The sequence below is a fragment of the Curcuma longa genome, chromosome 6 (genome assembly GCF_044706935.1).
Source record: "Curcuma longa cultivar G26 ecotype Majalengka, Jawa Barat chromosome 6, ITB_CL_G26_1.1, whole genome shotgun sequence".
Classification (NCBI taxonomy): Eukaryota; Viridiplantae; Streptophyta; class Magnoliopsida; order Zingiberales; family Zingiberaceae; genus Curcuma; species Curcuma longa.
Window position 1 is genome coordinate 4,916,850 of NC_133866.1, and position 16,791 is coordinate 4,933,640.

Below are 16,791 nucleotides of genomic sequence, written 5' to 3' on the forward strand. Positions count from 1 at the left end.
TGTACTATTTGCTAATGAATTGTTGAGATGATTTGGCAGGACTCAGCACGCTCATCGATGCAGGTGCCAAGCTTCGGAGGAAGTGAAGGCTGTCGTCTTCTCAGCAGCACTGCCTTCCCATGTTGACTGGTCAGATTTAATTTACTTCTTTTTTTTTTCTTTCAATTCCAGCTAGAAATTTGAATTCAAAATTTCGAAAAGGTTTTCAGTAGGCTCTTCTTTTCATTGGAGCAGTATCATGTTTTATACTGTTTAAAATGATTGTTCAAATTTTTTTTTTGAGTTTAGTTTGATTCGTCTAGATGTTATTGAACTCGTATTTCAAAAAGCTTATTTATTTGTATGTTTATTTGAAATTTTTATATTTTAAATTTGTTTGATTAGTTAATGGGTTTAATATTATAAATTTATTTATTCATTTGATATTTTTTATTTATATATAAATTTGATAAGTGTTTTATTATTGAATATGATTTATAATTCTTAAATATTATTTATTAATATTTCATAAATTAATTAATTTTTAAATATATTTATTTAATTGATATTTATAATGTTCTTACTAAATCGAATATATATTCTTTTAACCTACTATAAGTTTTTTTTTCCCTTGTGAAGGTGCATCAACTATATCTTTTATGAAGTTAACTTTTATATTTAAATCATTAAATATATTATGGCTTTTATATATTTTGATAAATTTATCATGAACTTTTAAAATTAATAAATTTACTATAAACCTTTTAAAATTGTAAACAAATTAATCACCATGTTAATTTTCTATCAAATTAGAATTAGATAATAATGTACATTATGCCAAAGCACTACATGAATGTCATCCCGTGAATTATGGTGTAATGGTAAGGTGCTCAATAGTTTTTTAAACATCCATGGTTTGATTATTAATTAGGATGTATTGTAGGATATTTTTTCAGTAGAATGAAAAATCTTTAGATGAGAAATTGTTCGTTGTAAGAATTAGACATTTAGATTATCAAAAAAATAAATAAATAGATGAAGCATTGAATGAAGCATTGAAGATTCATATAGGGGAGAAGATTAGATGATGATTAATTTAACCAATCACCAAATTTGTAAAAAAAAAACAAAATGACAAAATCTTATTAAATCATATATTTTATTATTTATTACAATCGGTTTCTGGTCTCAATATTTATTAGAAGGTTTTCAATATTTTTTGGAATGATAAAATATACAGCATTAGTGTATCGAATACTTTTACTCTTAAATTAAGGAGTTTAAGTGCTTAAAATTTTATTATACTTAATTGAGAATGATTTAATTTCTATGAACAGTGTCATATGATTCGAAGTTAATTACTGTGATATAATTATGTTTATTTTACACTTGAACAGTTTCATTATTCCTCAATATCATGTTTATCAAAAAAAGGTTTTTTTATATCAAAAAAAAAATCAAAACAACACTTTACTATATCTATCCATCCGATAATATTCTTATTCTAATTTTGTTATAGCAGCTTCAGTAATTTTGATAAATAAAATAATTTGAATAATTAATTAAAGAATAAGTTAATAAATAATATTTTAATATAATAATATTTTAGTAAATTAATTAAATTGAATTTTAAAAAATTATTGAATTGATATACTAATACTTTATAAATAATAATTTTATTAAAATAATAGTGAAATAAAAATGTTTTCAAAATAAAAAATATACACTGTTATTTTAACTTTTAAAAAAATACCCTGTAAAAAGCCTTTTAATTTTTGATGGATGAATGTTTCAAATAAAAAAAGATTAAATCAAAGTAAATTTTAATCTGAATGAATCTAACTATTGCATTTATAATCCATCTAAATTTAGATAACTTCGATCAATCCAAATAACTGACTGATTCTATATATTTGCATTTATAATCCATCAAATGTACATCATTATTAATAATTAATAATATTTTTTTATTATTTTCTTCGATAATTTTTCACTTATATCTCAGATATTTCATTATTATCATAATAATTTTATCAAAATTTAGATTTAACTCTAAAAAAATTTCTCCATCTTAAATTCAAATTCAGATCTAACTCAAACCTAACCCAACCTAAGATTTCGAATCTAACCCGATTTAACCTTCCGAAATCTAAAACCACCAACTCTAATTCAATATTTTTCAAATCCACTCAAATCGAATTGTTATATCGGAGTCATTTTAGATACACCTATTACAACAATAAGAAACTCATTCTCAATCAGTCAAAAGTCAGATCTTTAAAAACCATCAAAGTAACAAAAACAAATCATGATCAGTTTTTTTTTTCATTCAAAAAAAATTGATCAACCCAAAATTGTAGTATTTATTCACGATCATGCATTTACTTTTTAATATAAACAAAAATTTTAAAAAAACAAACAAAAACATCATTGAATGTATGAAAAATAATCTGCTTCAAGATTAGTTTACAATAATTAAATCCACCACTCCATTGTGGTTTGCCTGATGCAGTTTGTTATTCGAGTTTTGTACAATTCCTTCCTCTACATGGGCAAGCTAATTGTGACATATACACCTTCCAATACTCATCGATGCAGCTCAAGTTATGCCGGCGCAACCTCCCCGTTCACCGTCGACGATCCATCATCGTCCAACACTGTTTCATCCTTGGGGGTGTCCGTGCTCGTGCTGTTCTCGTCTTGAAAGCCTCGAACGAACTTATCGTAGTTTGTCGGTTCGTCAGACTTGAACGGGCGTTCTCCGAGAACCCTGATCAAGTCCTCTTGGTGCAGCACCTCCTTATCCAGCAGCAGCTCCGCGATCTGGGCGACCTGATCCTTGTGCTCCTTGATCAATTCCAGTGTCTTCGCATATGCTTTCGATACCCACTCTCTGACCTCTTCGTCGATGATGGCTTCCGTCTTGCTGCTGTAAGGCTTGTTCATTTCGAACGAATCTTCCTTCTGCGGAAAGGAGAGAAGGCCGACCTTGTCGCTGAAGCCGTAAACCGCGACTTGGGCGTACGTCATCTTGGTCACTTTTTCGAGATCATTCTGAGCTCCAGTCGAGATCTTGCCCAAGAGAACCTGAGAGCAAATGAATCACAAAGATTATTCATATCGACACACAGTAGTGATGATGGCATCGAACAGATCCATCAGTGTCTTTAAGTTGATTCTATGGTGAAATAGATCTAAATATAGATTCGATATTGCTAGAAACAAATCTGAGTAGTCTAAATGCTGCCCGGAAAATGAAACAGTTATCGTTCATCAAACCGCCAACTCAAATTCTTCCGAGTAAGATCAAATAACCACCTCTGATGAGAACAAAACCGATATGTCAAATAACCACCTCTGATGAGAACAAAACCATATGTAAGGAATCTAAAATCTTATCTTCTTTAGTCACTAAAACTAGTCAAAAAACTAGGAGTAGGGGATAAACTTTTTGTTTAATATCGAGCATCACCAATAATCGAAGTAGGTTAAAAGATCAAGAAACATAAGAGCATCTAATTATCGGCACATTGTTTTATTTTGTGATTTCGAGTGCAAACGATGAAAGCAAAAAATGGTGAAATTCTACCTCTTCGGATGCGCGCCCCCCTAATGTCATGCAGGTTATGTCGAAGAGCTGCTCCTTGGTTAACAAGAGGTTTTCACTTGGCACATATTGAGCAAAGCCTAGCGCTGCGGTTCCGCGAGGAACTATTGTAACTTTGAGTAAAGGTTCTGCGTGCTCTAAGAACCATCCCGCAACAGCATGTCCTGATTCGTGATAAGCAACAGTTCGCCGTTCCAGCTTGCTAATTACCTGACAAGTTTACGCGGATGAGTCAGATCAAAACCAAAGATATAACAAGAAGAACATATCACGTTAAGAAAGATCTTTCAAACTACTGCTGATAAGTTTAGATTCTAAAACAATTTAAGTCTACTTACCATTTTGCCAGACAAAATAATGTTTTGTTCCATATCTAAATAGAGACGAGTTATAAAAATGACAATATCTACTTACCATTTTGTCGTTCTCGAGTAATTAACAGTTCAAGGCTCCTAAGTTAGCACGAGAATGTGCGCCAACCAATGTGATTCATTCAACAATTAGGAACAAGCTTAAGCATACCGAAAGCATTTAGAATGCCAATATTAGCCTAAAAGGATTAAACCTACAAGCAGGTGCACTATACAGACAGTTCGACTCTTCCGTAGTAGGTGTGCCGTATAACTTTAATAAAATGTTAGTATCAACATATTTCTGATACATAAAATAAGTTGGAATCTATCTCATAAATAATAAAAATTTAAATCTGTAACAAAAAATAGTACAAGAGTAAAATTAACTGTAACAGATAAAATTTGTTGAATAATTTTATGAACATTGTGCAATTGAATAGCAGAAGTAAATAAAATGAGATTTCATCTTGCCAAATTATGTTGCTTTTACATGGTTTAAGATTTTTTTTGTTTACCTGCTGTGCTTTTGCCATAATATTTGTTAATCAACAAAACCCTTTTGGTTAGCAAGATGAAATGTTATATCTTTAAAAAAAATTGAGATTTAGGTACTGAAAGTCGTCTCCTAATCGATTGTTGAATAATAAGCCATGATATTGGTAATTACCCCTTTGTAGCACTAAAACCCTAAATACCATAAGTCAGCATTAACATTGAGTTTAAAGCATCCTTACTGCACTAATCAAAAAACAAATAGATTAATTGGGCAAATGACATTGATTGGTAATTAATTAAAGATGAGCAATCGATTAACTGGGCAAATGACATTGATTGGACAGATCGATTGGTAATTAACTAACGATGGAATTGATGTATTGCACTGATCAAAAACCAGATCATCCAGTTCTCCACAGTTGTAGCAAATAATTGGGCAAATGACATTTAGCTTAAATACACAGTTACCAAGACGATTGGTGATTAACTGTGTTGCTTTTGTATAATTATACCGACATGTGTTCTTAATTATGGAACTCCCTTCGAGATACATATCTTTTGTTTAAACCTCCACCCTCCCCCCCCTCAAGAACCATTACTGTAGCAATTGAGATATCCAGTATTGGAGATTTTCTCACTAGTTGGAAGGGCTTATCCTATAAATGCTACCCAAGTACAGTGTTCCAACCAAAGCCACAAAGCGAGGAAATTTTATCAAATGAGAAAATAAAAAGAGAAACATCGTAGTAAATCAGTAAATAAAAGTAAGATTGATTCTCAATATCACACACACAAAAAAAAAATCAACTTTTAAGTGCATCCAAATTAGCTGTGAGCTCACTCAAACTATGTGAATAAAGACATCAATCTAAGGTTACCACTTGTAATTCAATAACATGATGCCTGCACTTATTTGCATTCAAAAAGGCACATCATAGAATCTTAGTGATTATCAAAAGAGATTAAGAGAACTGTTTCAGTCACTTAAAATGGCTCAAAAACACATAAGCTAGAGCTAGCACAAACTTATAAACAAAAAAAATGTAGATGGAAGTTTGGCAAGCACTTAGTATTATAACAGAAATATTAAACTTAGGGATCACAAATTTATGATTTGAAATGTCATTGCCACTATAAGATGATAGGACAAAAGAAGCAAGGAGCAAGATATATCAAAATAAACATGAAAAAAAAGGAAATATTACCAAGCATGGCAATCAACAAGAATTAGATGAAAAAGGTTACGATGATGTGGCAAAACCAAGAATGGAGTGCATTTCCAGGAAGATGAATAAAACTCTCGCAATTACAGTAAAGCAAGAAATTACCTTGTTTTTCTTCTCCAAACCACCAATAATCCTGTCAATAGCTGCGTCAAAATGCTGCATTGTTACTTCTGTACCCTCATTTCTAGCAGCAATTAGTGCAGCCTCATTACAGACATTAGCAATGTCAGCTCCAGCAAAACCAGGTGTAAGTGCCGCTAATCTCTGAGAGTAATACTCAGGCTCCTTATCAAGCTTAATCTTCTTGAGATAGATACGAAATATCTGTTCACGTCCTTTTATGTCAGGCTTATCAAGAGAAATTTGACGATCAAACCTTCCAGGCCTCAAGAGAGCCTTATCCAAAATATCTGGGCGATTAGTGCCAGCTAGTACAACAACACCAGATGTTGTCCCAAATCCATCCATCTCAACAAGCAACTGATTTAGTGTGCTTTCACGTTCATCATTCGAGCCTGAGAATCCCCCACGGCCTCTTGCTCGGCCAATCGCATCAATTTCATCTATGAAAATTATGCTTGGAGCACATTGTCTGGCTTCAACAAATAAGTTCCTCACCCTGGAAGGTCCAACTCCTACAAACATTTCCATGAAATCTGAACCTGATATCGACAGGAAGGGGACACCAGACTCACCAGCTGCTGCTTTTGCTAAAAGAGTTTTTCCTGTGCCCGGAGGACCTACAAGAAGAGCACCTTTGGGAATCTTTGCTCCAAGTTCCTCATACTTTGTAGGATTTTTTAGGAAGTGAACAAATTCCATAATTTCTTGTTTGGCTTCATCACAACCGGCTACATCTTTGAAAAATACCTGAACCAACAAAAATGAACTATAATAATTGAATATCCATTTACATGATCAAACAATAGCAGAAACCTTCTAATAACACAGAATGGTTATAAAATATGTTATTTCTACGTTGAACGGGAACGAAGTAATCTCACATTGAATGAATATCCCATGCGATCATCAAACATAAAATTGCTTTTAGGAAAAGTTCAAGTGATTGCTTGCCTTGTTCTTGGAATTCTTATCCATTCGCATCACTTGAGCTTTTCCAATGTTAAATATGCCACGACCCCCCTTTCCACCACCACTACCACCACCTATGCTAAATCCACTCTGTATTCTTCGTCCCATGAGGTAGACAAACCCCACAAGAAATGCAGTGGGGGCAAATCTGAGTATTTCTTGGAACCAGTTTACTTCAGAAATGTACCGAACAGGAACATAATTATGAGGATCTATCCCCAATGCTTCCTGAGCTTCTTCCAGCTTCTCCTCAAATGACTCAACACTTCCGATATTGAAGTAATACTTGTATTGGCTAGTAGTATGAATAGGGGCAGGTGTTCCAGTTTCCTGGATTTCATTGTCTTTGGCTTGATTGTTACCATATCCAGAACTCCTGACATAAACTTTTGCTACTGACTTATTCGATACAGTAATGTGATCTACTAAACCAGGTTCCAACAGCTTGTTCTTGAACTCTTGAAAACTAATCTGCAAATAAAAACATTCAAAATGTGATATCAGAAAACTTGAAAATAAAATAAGATATAAGTGAATTATTAAAAAAGTCAGTGCATATCCAGAAATGTGAGTTTATAGAGTCCGCAATTAGTTATGATAAAAACAATAATGTTTATGTATGTGTTTCACAATATATGCTTGACATTTTAAAGAGTACAACTTTAAGCAGAGTGAACTATCAGACTTGTGTAATTTCTAATATCTTAAAAAGTAAAAATTCTGATATCACATTTCATGACCATGCGTCTAATTTGGAGTGCTCCTACTGAAAATATAAGATTATATATGCTTTGATAAACTCAAATATTAAATTGTCCATGCCAAAGGAAAAAATGGTCAATCCAAGCAAATCATCTTCTTTTCCCCTCTAGTATCAAAGATATAAATTATTTGCTATAGCAACTCTTGAAATTGCTAAAAAGAATGTTGAGATAAATTAACTTTGAAAATAGTTACATAATCAATTATAGGTACATGCTAAGTCTAGTACCATCTCAACTTATACCTATTCTAGAGTCAGAGAAACAGCAATCTCATGGTAGAACTTGATTGCCTTTCAGAACAGAAATCAAAGGGAATCAAATACATAAAAGGAGAAGTTGTCAATGAATAGAGCAATAAAAAGTTATACAAGCTTAATAATCTTGAAAAGCTGTATTACAATTTAATTTATTTGCATTTGTAAGTCACGGGGTTAATGATATCAAATACATGAAAAGATCTTGGGTAGATGGTATACTAACAAAACAATAGATAATATGATTTTCCATAGATTTAGAGATCAAGTTATGACAATTGACAAAATATGTGCTAATAAACATACAAACCTCCTTTTGGTCAGAGGAACCAAGAGAATTTGAAAAAAACATCAATCCCAGTAAAAGTAATGGACCAAGGACACTTTGCAAATTCTTTGCTATGTTCTCCTGAAATCCTCCAAAATCATCTGTGCTTGAATCTTCTATAAATGAACAAAAAGTAGGATATAAAAAAAGTCAAAATAGAAAACTTGAACTAAACATTTGATATTCTGTAATTTGAACTGTAATATCACAACAAGCTACATTCTCAACTCAAGTTTACTTTGAACACAATAAAACTAACTCAAATCAAGGTTTTCAACAGTAGCAATTAGCTGAATGACATTAGTTACTGAATTATCCAGAAGGCGAAACATGTAGCAGTTAAAAGCTGAATTTGAACCCTACCTATAGAAATGATAACCTATCTTCCAAAGAGGTTGTGAAATTTATTTTTATAAGATATTATCTGATTATTTAAACAACTTCTGAGCAAACTCCTAAACTACTGGATGAAATGGCTTTTGTTCATCTAAAAAAGGATGTCTTGATTCAGCAATGCCATTATAACTTCAATAAATAAATGAGATTCAGCACACTATATGAGCATCAAGATTTACTTCACAATCACTAAAGGTGTATGACCAACCTTAATGTAAACCTGCGTCATCAGTGACACTTGCATGTGATTTGCAATTTGTGAAGACATCAAATTTGGCAACTCTAACCCACAACTTCCTATATTATGACCTGATCTACAACTATATCAACATAGTTGGACCCTGCATAACACTATGCCACTTTCCTAAGATAGCGTTCATGGACCTAGAAGAAGAGAAGTTGAAAAAACAGAGAAAACAATGCTCAGTATTCACTGATAGAGCTCAATTCAATCTGATCCAAGCACCAATGTAATTTAGTGACAACAAGATTGAGCTTTCTTTCAATTTTTGGCCACTGGAAATTTTAGGCCTAGAGCTTTAGATGGCATTTCATGACAACCACAGTTAAGGGATGGAAAGTGGATTGAAGTTACTTAGTAACAGCAGGCTTTCAAGAATATTTTCAAAAGACATTTATCTGTTTAGTCCTAAGGCAAGTTTAGCAAGACATGGTTTAATACACTTGATAAACTTCACTGATCAGCAAGAAATACATTGATAACCTCATGCTTCCAAGATTTAGTCGAAAAGTAGCTCTAATCCTTGCAGTTACTGATAAATTACCGGGGTTAACAAACATAGTATAATACCTTTTCCTTCTGATTGTTTGTTCTCATCACCTTTCGGAATTTCCTTTTTGTCCTTGGGATAGTAGTTCTCGTATTCTAGGAATAACAAATCAAAGCATAAGATAAATGCTAACAAAATTCATGCATTTATTCCCAAATCGCCTCGACATAAAAATATAATTTTTTTTCTTACTCTTCCCATCGGGTGAATCACTGGAAAAAAATCGCCTAAAAGTTGAACCTGCCAAGAGGAATCTATAATCTCCCAACCGATCCCCTTTTCCGAAATTTCGACTGGCTATTGCGGAGGTGGCGAAACCCCGCAGGGACTTCAACCCGCCATTATCCCCATGCAAGATCGGATTTTGCAAAAGGGCTTCTCTCGGGCATCCAAACCTCGCCCCGGAAACACCAAAAAATCCTCCCTAGAAAAAGAAAACCGATAAACGAACAGATTACATAGCCAGCCACGATCAGGACAGCGCAAAGGAAATTACAAGTCCGGTTTTTTGACGCGAAGGCCGAGAGAGCGAGCGCGCGAGCTTGGAGAAGATCATCCTACGTAAAGCGGGAGCCTTTAGGACGGCGGAGATGGAAGAAGCTTGGCGGCGATCTAGGGTTCCTTCCTGGATTAGTTTCCTCCGGAGCTCGTCTGGGGAGGAGACACCACCGCGGACGGGTTAAAGCGGACTTTAGGTTCGCCCCCATGCAACCCCTGGGGGCCCACTGAGATATCCCACGTGGCCATCCATGAAGCGGCTAGATCGGATGTTTCGTGGGGCGACTCAAACAGCCATCGAGACTGTTTCTTGCGAAGCAAGGCGTAGAAGACCGTCGGATAAATAATAAAACTTATTGGATCTTAATGGGCCTCCAAGTACCCACTTAGAAGCCCATTAAGAAATAGAACACATAGGCCCATGTAACCCCAAGGCCCAGGAGCATCGAACCCTAAATGCGACCTGGCGAACCGTGTTATCAATCGACCGATCGAACCACTCCGGTCGGACCCAACCGATCGGACGAAATAAATGCTGAAAAATGAACCAAATTGATCGAGATGAGAGCATTGAAGTAGCAAGGCAGTTCATTGAAGGCTATTCATTAAGGAAGTCTGAGGACACTGCAGTAGCTCTTCTGTACTGCCTTAGGTTTCTTTTGGCTATTTACTAGAAGAATGAACAATAATTAACACCCCACTACATTTCATTGATTTTCTTATTTTTTTTTAAAAAAAAAAAAAATTATTATTATTATTATTATCTTCACTGTGGTTTCACGAGCATGCATGATATCACGTCAGGAATGATGAATGATGGGCAGATCTAAAGCATTTATTAAAGTGAAGTAGAAGGATTAAGATATAGATAGATAATGTTATTATTAATATCATAAACAAATAAATAATATATGATAATTAGGAGTTGTTATTAGGGCAAAAATGAGAAGGTGTCTTTTTCTTTGGTAAAAGATGAAATTTATCATCCTAATAATCATCTGTGAAAGATAAATCGAGAAATTGTAGTTGGTCATGATGGAGAAGGGCATTGTCTTGATTTTATCAAGATTCGAACTCTTATACTTCTGTAACTCTGCTCTGTCATAACCAACCCAGCTATATACTCAAAAGATAGAAGGTGCCTTCTTTCATTTATTATCAAAGTAGCTTAGTATATATATTATTTTTTTGAAATTACCATTTTAGCATTGTTATAATAGTTACAAGTTATAGTTATTACACAATTATAACAGTTATGATTTAATAGTTGCTATACAATTATATCAATTACGATATTATATCTACTATAAGATCGATATTTTCAATTATAATTAATACTAATAATATTATATTTTAATAATTATAGTGCATGACTATTACAAGATGGATATTTTAATTTTTATCAATACTAATAATAAAAGTTACGATCTCATAAATATTATAATTATATAATTACAGCAAAAAAATCATAATTATTATAATTATATAGCAGTTACAAATCAACAATTATAATCTCTTAATTATTATAATAATAAAAAATAAAAAATAATTTTGAAAAATAAATTATATAATGATGGGATAAGATATTATTACTATTCTAATAAAAGGAACGTCCTTTTACTTTTTACCCTCGTCATTAAGTTGTATTTTCATAATACTTTATTTATTTGACATAATTATATTTTTAATAAAGAAGCGGCCGGCGTGTTTACTTGGACGGATCACTCTGATACTACTCATCTTCGCTTCTCATAACTCACCACCACCTTCAGTTTCAGTTCATTCGACGTGTTTCAGAGTCGAAATTCTGTGAATTTTTATTTAATTTAATTAAATAAATAAATATTCATTTATTTATTTATTTTAAAAAAATTAATTCTTTTTGCAGGTTATATATTTGTAGATATCATATGCTGCAGAAATCTGCAACAATCACGCAACAAGCAACTGGTGAGCAACAGGAGGAGCAGCTATTTTGAGCTCTTAAGTCGTTTTCCTCCCTCTCTCCCTTTTGTTCTCATGTTCTTGTCCCAACAGTCTCCTTCTCCTCTTCTTCTTCTTTCTCTTCTCTTTGTTTTCGTTTTTAAAAACAAGAATAATGAAAGAAAGTGTTTTTTTTAACATGAGGGAAATAAAATAATTTAATATTGTTGTGAAATTTAATAAAAAAATTTAAAATTTTTACTAATTTAAGAGGCAGCCAACAGAGGTGGTGATGCTCTCTTTTCTCCTATTTTAAAAGGCTCCATCATTGAGTTGCTTGGGCAAGCTCCTCCGCTGTTTTTGCCCAGTGGAGCATTTCGTCGAGCAGGTGAGCGGCATGGAGCTGTGCGCGGAGGAGAAGTGGAGGGTCTCGAAGAAGGACTGTCGGAGCGGGAGCAGAGGCGTCGGGGCGGGTGAAGGAGCGTTTCTGAAAGCGAAGGAGGAGGGCGGCGAGGAGGAAGCAGGCGCCGGCGACGACGCCGAGGTCGTTCTCCAGCCGCTGCGCGGGGCTGGTGAAGGAGCAGCGCGCGAGGTTCTACATCATGCGCCGGTGCGTCACAATGCTCATCTGCTGGCGGGACTACCCTTGATTTCCGATCGATGCGCCGCCGGAGGGAGGCGATAGGGTAGATGGTGATATATTAGATCTGTTCTTCTGTTTTTTTCTGTGCATACCTTCGTTTTTGCCCCCTTTTTACTCCCGCTTTAGGAACGCTGCGATCTGTTGAGCTCGAATGGGGCAACGAACGGAAAGAGAAAGCGACTTTGTTCCGGAAAAAGAAGGCACCTTTTCTCTTCGGCTCTCAAGTAGATTAATTTTGGCTTCTCTTCTTCTTCTTCTTCTTCTTCAAGCTCGCTTTTTTTCATTGTTCCTGCTGGTTGAATGATTCGATTTCTGCTCCAAAATGTCGTTTTTTTTAGCTCGTGCTCTCTTCTTCCTCCTCCGCCTCCGCCTCCGCCTCTGAATTAACAGATTCTACTGATGGACTCGCAAGCGGCGGCGGCGGTGGTGGTGCGGTGATGGCGTCGACTGACATGGTGAATTGTTGGTTTCCGTGACGAATCATTTGTTTATTTCTCGCATTGAATGGGTTACGTCAGTGGAACGTATGGCAACGGACGAGCTGCTGCTGGAATTATAAATTGCGTGTCGGGAATTCTGCGATGGAATCAAACAACGTGACGCTGCTTCAGCGTCGTCCTCTCCGCCTGTTCTTCCCCAATCTGACAAGTCATTTCATCGATTAGCCAAAAAAAAAACACAGTGATTAATCCACTAATCGAGATCGAAAATCGGAGCATGGGGCGGGCTCGACAAACGATGGCGTTGTCTTCGACTGCGATGCATCCCCTGTTCCGCCTTGGATTCTTCCGGCTCGCGCACGGCCCTGGTACCGCCATCATCCATCCGCCCTGGTGGTGCTTTTTGGTGATCGGACTCGTCGAAATCGCTGATTTCGATCGACGAAAAGTTGGGATTAAGCGGATGAAGCTGTTTGGTGGGGAGCAGCAGTTCTTGGCCAAGGCGGAGGACCGTAGAGGACCCCGTTGGGAGATTTTGTCGAACAGTTTATCTGCAAAGGAAATATTGGTTAATTTATGACAAAAACGAGAAATTGTCACGTGATTGTCACATGGGGCGGGGGAGTACGGTTCGGCGGTTCAGCAATTAAGGCGGCACGAGGGATGCACGTGGTCATGTGGGCGGTGAGTTGATCGCTATGAATAAAATTAAAAAAAACTTTTAATAATTATTATTTTAAACGAATATTATGTGATATAATAAACACTAATATATTATATTAAAAAATGAGCTTCATCGAATCTCTATGGTACCTTTCTCCATCTCTTTCGATACATCTGTCTTATGAATTGTTGACCGTTGACTGTTATGGTTCGGGTTAGATCCCATGCTAAATGATTTACTTTAATCAGGTTTCAAGTATTATTATTATTTTTTTACAGTTCTTTCCATCCTATTAATTTTGAAAATAATCGATTTGATCCTATAAAAATTTTCAATCAATTTTTAAAAATAAAATCAAGAAGCATAGTAATAAGATGTTGGTAGTCAACCTTCGTAGTCTTCATCATTTCTGTAAGACCAACCAATACTGAATCGATATATTAGTGAAGATAAATTTGTGAATTTTTTTTACACATGAGTACTTCGGCCCGCGACTATCCAACCCAAGATTTTCACTAAATTCAACGTCAACATTTTGGGATACAATAAAAGTTTCAGATTGGAAATATATAAAAAAAATGCAAGTTTATAAAATGGAAGATATCTTCGTATCTTTTGAATAAAATTCAAAAATAAAATTATAAAAATTTTAAACTCAAAATGGACAATATCATATTATTGTAGAAATATATCGATTTCATCAGTACTAACAATTGATATCAAAAGTCATGGTCTATATGGACTTATGTCTGAACCACCAGGATAATGATAGGGATTTCTAATGATCCTTTGTTTGAGGGAAAAATTGTTAGAGTACAATCAAAATAAAGAGGAGATAAGGGAGGCCGGAACTATGAGGAGGGGCCACCCAAGAGCTCTTGTTGATAAGCCCTCCATCATCATCCACTAAACCCTAGAATGTGAGAATCCCTTTGCCTTAAATCTCAATTTATTCCATCTTTTCCCCTCACATTGTTGTTAACAAACTCTCCCCTTCCTCCACTTATGAGTTTTCACTCTTTGCCATCAAATGTAAACCTCCTTTCTTTCTTCACCATTATCCTCTTTTTGAAGTGGCACCCCTTTAATCAAACTATTCAATAGTACATCTTTTAAAAGAGGAACGTCCTTTATATGTCCAATATAAGGAGCTCCCTCCCTCCCATAGTGAAAGACAACTCCTTTAACTAAGAGTTGGGAGCAGCTCTTCATTTGGAGACCTGCTATATGATATGATGCATATATATAATATAAAATATAAATAAAGAATGAGACCTATGACATTGTAGACAGATGCTCTTCGAGGTAACAAGAAGCCGTAAGGAAGTACTAACCATAGCGATAAGCAATGGCAATTGATGCCGCGCAGAGGTTGAATAGCTTGGGCATCAATCACCAGCTGAGCAGCATCCAGAAAATAACCCCAAGTTTGCAAGCAGGGCATGTGCCTTGCTGCCGCAGCCGTGGGTTGATACAGTTCGCAATGGAACTGCAACAAGTACAATAATTCATCAGGTACACCGAGAAAGTGGCAATTGCAGCAGCACCAATTCGATGAACAGTGAAAACAAATATTGAATCTGGAGATTAAACGATTTGAGAGTGAACAGAAGAAGCATGAGCCGATGGAAGTGGAACCCACGAGGACGGATGGTACACAGAAGGGTTGTGTCAACACAACTGGACACTAAGGATGGCTTTCAAAAGTTGAAAACAAAAAATTCAAAAAAAAAGAAGATTAATATCTTAAATTCCGCAAGTAAACACCGAGTAAACTAGCAAAGAGTTAGGAGGGGAAACTTGTTTACCTGAGCAGAAGGAAAGGAGATGGATATCCTACGAGTTGCATTGCCTTTAGTCAAGAAGAGCCTTCCACCATCTGCCATTTCCATGAAGGTAAATACATCCAAACAAAATTTATTTCATGATCAATGATTGAAATGATTAGATCAACCTTCTTTGAGGTGTAGTTAGTGACAGGATGCACTCAGGCTTCATTTATAGAAAAGGAAATGGATTGTATCAATGAGACAGTAACTGGCAAATCTGTTGTACCTTCAAATTTCATGACACTAATAGAAATGAATATTCAGTAGTTTTGGACCTAGATCATATAAATTTTGAAACTCAGGAGACAACCACCCAACTAACATCTGCGGTATGATTTCCAAGAACACTCAAAAAATCTGACAACGCCAAGTGATAGCAGAAACTAAACTGAGTTATGAACTTAAAAAAGCATGACAATGCAGGAAGAGGTGCAGTGCAGGCATGCCAATTACCTATTAGGTCACTTCCCTTTGTAGCAATGCAAAAATGGTAGAAATAGATGATATGTATCCTAAGTCATTGAAAGTTCCTAGTTTATCCACTCAGAAGCTATGTGATACCCAATTGAATTGCCAAAACAATTTTTTTTAAAGAAAATCGAATTATAGACATGAACCTTCCAGCATCCATGAGGGTCAATAGAAGTTGTAAAAGAGCATTTCATGTATGGCAATACAATTTCATTGCACTTGACGTTTTGAGGTATAAATCCCAGGATTTACAGGTGTCTCTTACTCCCTAAGTCTCACAACCAAAAGTATTTCTCTATTTCTTCTCTAAAAACATAGAATTTGAAAGGTTATTTTGAAAAGTAACATAAAATTGAATTGCAAGGTGATGAAAAATTCACTAAAGCTATCTATGTTCAGGCAAAAACTGGCTCTCACCTTTGCTGATCCTCAGAAGACCCATGGTTGGCTTCGACACTACCTGTGTACAGGAAGAGCACTGATCACTTCCTCTTTCATCGAAACGAACTTTGGAACATAGTCAGAATCCAATGATCTTATAAATTGTTAATGGAGGAAGCTGAGCAAGAGGTCTTCTGATAAGCAAAAGAATGAATAATGAAAAAGTGGAACATGTAGCATCATTAAGAACTAAACAACCAAAAATTATTTAATGCTAACTAAAGTAAAAAAAAAAAAAATTCTAATGGACATGCACATCAGAGATGATCTCAGGATGATGACTCTGTACTTCCAAGTTTCTCTTAGCTTTTGTTCACTCTAAAATTTTGCTTGCTTCTCAATTTTGTGAGATTTCTTATTTGTTTACTATTTTTCAAACAATCACTTCAAGTGCAACCAAGAATGATAAATTCGGTGTAGTTGGCATTAGGTGTCAGAAGACTTTCAGGGATATATTTGTTGTTATCTCTTCACCAGTTCTATATGAAAGACAAATAAGAACTAGTAGAATGTTTAAATGAATTCTTAAAATATCTACCATCACATATCCAGTTTACTCTGCGTCTTGAACATTAATTAGGGCAAACTGAATCTGTT

General features: G+C 35.1%; 1 protein-coding gene across 2 annotated transcripts; it reads right to left on the reverse strand.

Moving 5' to 3' along the window:
* Window positions 1–2,383: 2,383 nt before the first annotated feature.
* On the reverse strand, window positions 2,384–9,925 carry LOC141830873 (ATP-dependent zinc metalloprotease FTSH 8, mitochondrial-like). 2 transcript variants are annotated; one of them, XM_074718319.1, is made up of 8 exons: window positions 9,782–9,925; window positions 9,478–9,709; window positions 9,306–9,380; window positions 8,081–8,211; window positions 6,735–7,223; window positions 5,763–6,530; window positions 3,569–3,796; window positions 2,384–3,066 (listed from the first exon to the last, which is right to left on the reverse strand). In XM_074718319.1, the coding sequence occupies exons 1-8, from the start codon at window positions 9,839–9,841 to the stop codon at window positions 2,584–2,586; spliced, it is 2,466 nt and encodes an 821-aa protein (XP_074574420.1). In that variant the 5' UTR covers window positions 9,842–9,925; the 3' UTR covers window positions 2,384–2,583. The 2 variants fall into 2 exon arrangements, with proteins under 2 accessions (XP_074574420.1, XP_074574419.1); XM_074718318.1 differs by having other exon boundaries at window positions 8,081–8,214.
* Between the last annotated feature and the right edge of the window lie 6,866 nt (window positions 9,926–16,791).

Excerpts from the sequence above, each read along its gene's own strand:
- LOC141830873 (XM_074718318.1), bottom strand. The coding sequence starts at position 9,841 with ATGATCTTCTCCAAGCTCGCGCGCTCGCTCTCTCGGCCTTCGCGTCAA. Across the intron at positions 8,215-9,305 it reads CAAACAATCAGAAGGAAAAG|AAGATTCAAGCACAGATGAT; the intron begins GTATTATACTAT and ends GTTCATTTATAG. Across the intron at positions 3,067-3,568 it reads GGGGGCGCGCATCCGAAGAG|GTTCTCTTGGGCAAGATCTC; the intron begins GTAGAATTTCAC and ends ATTTGCTCTCAG.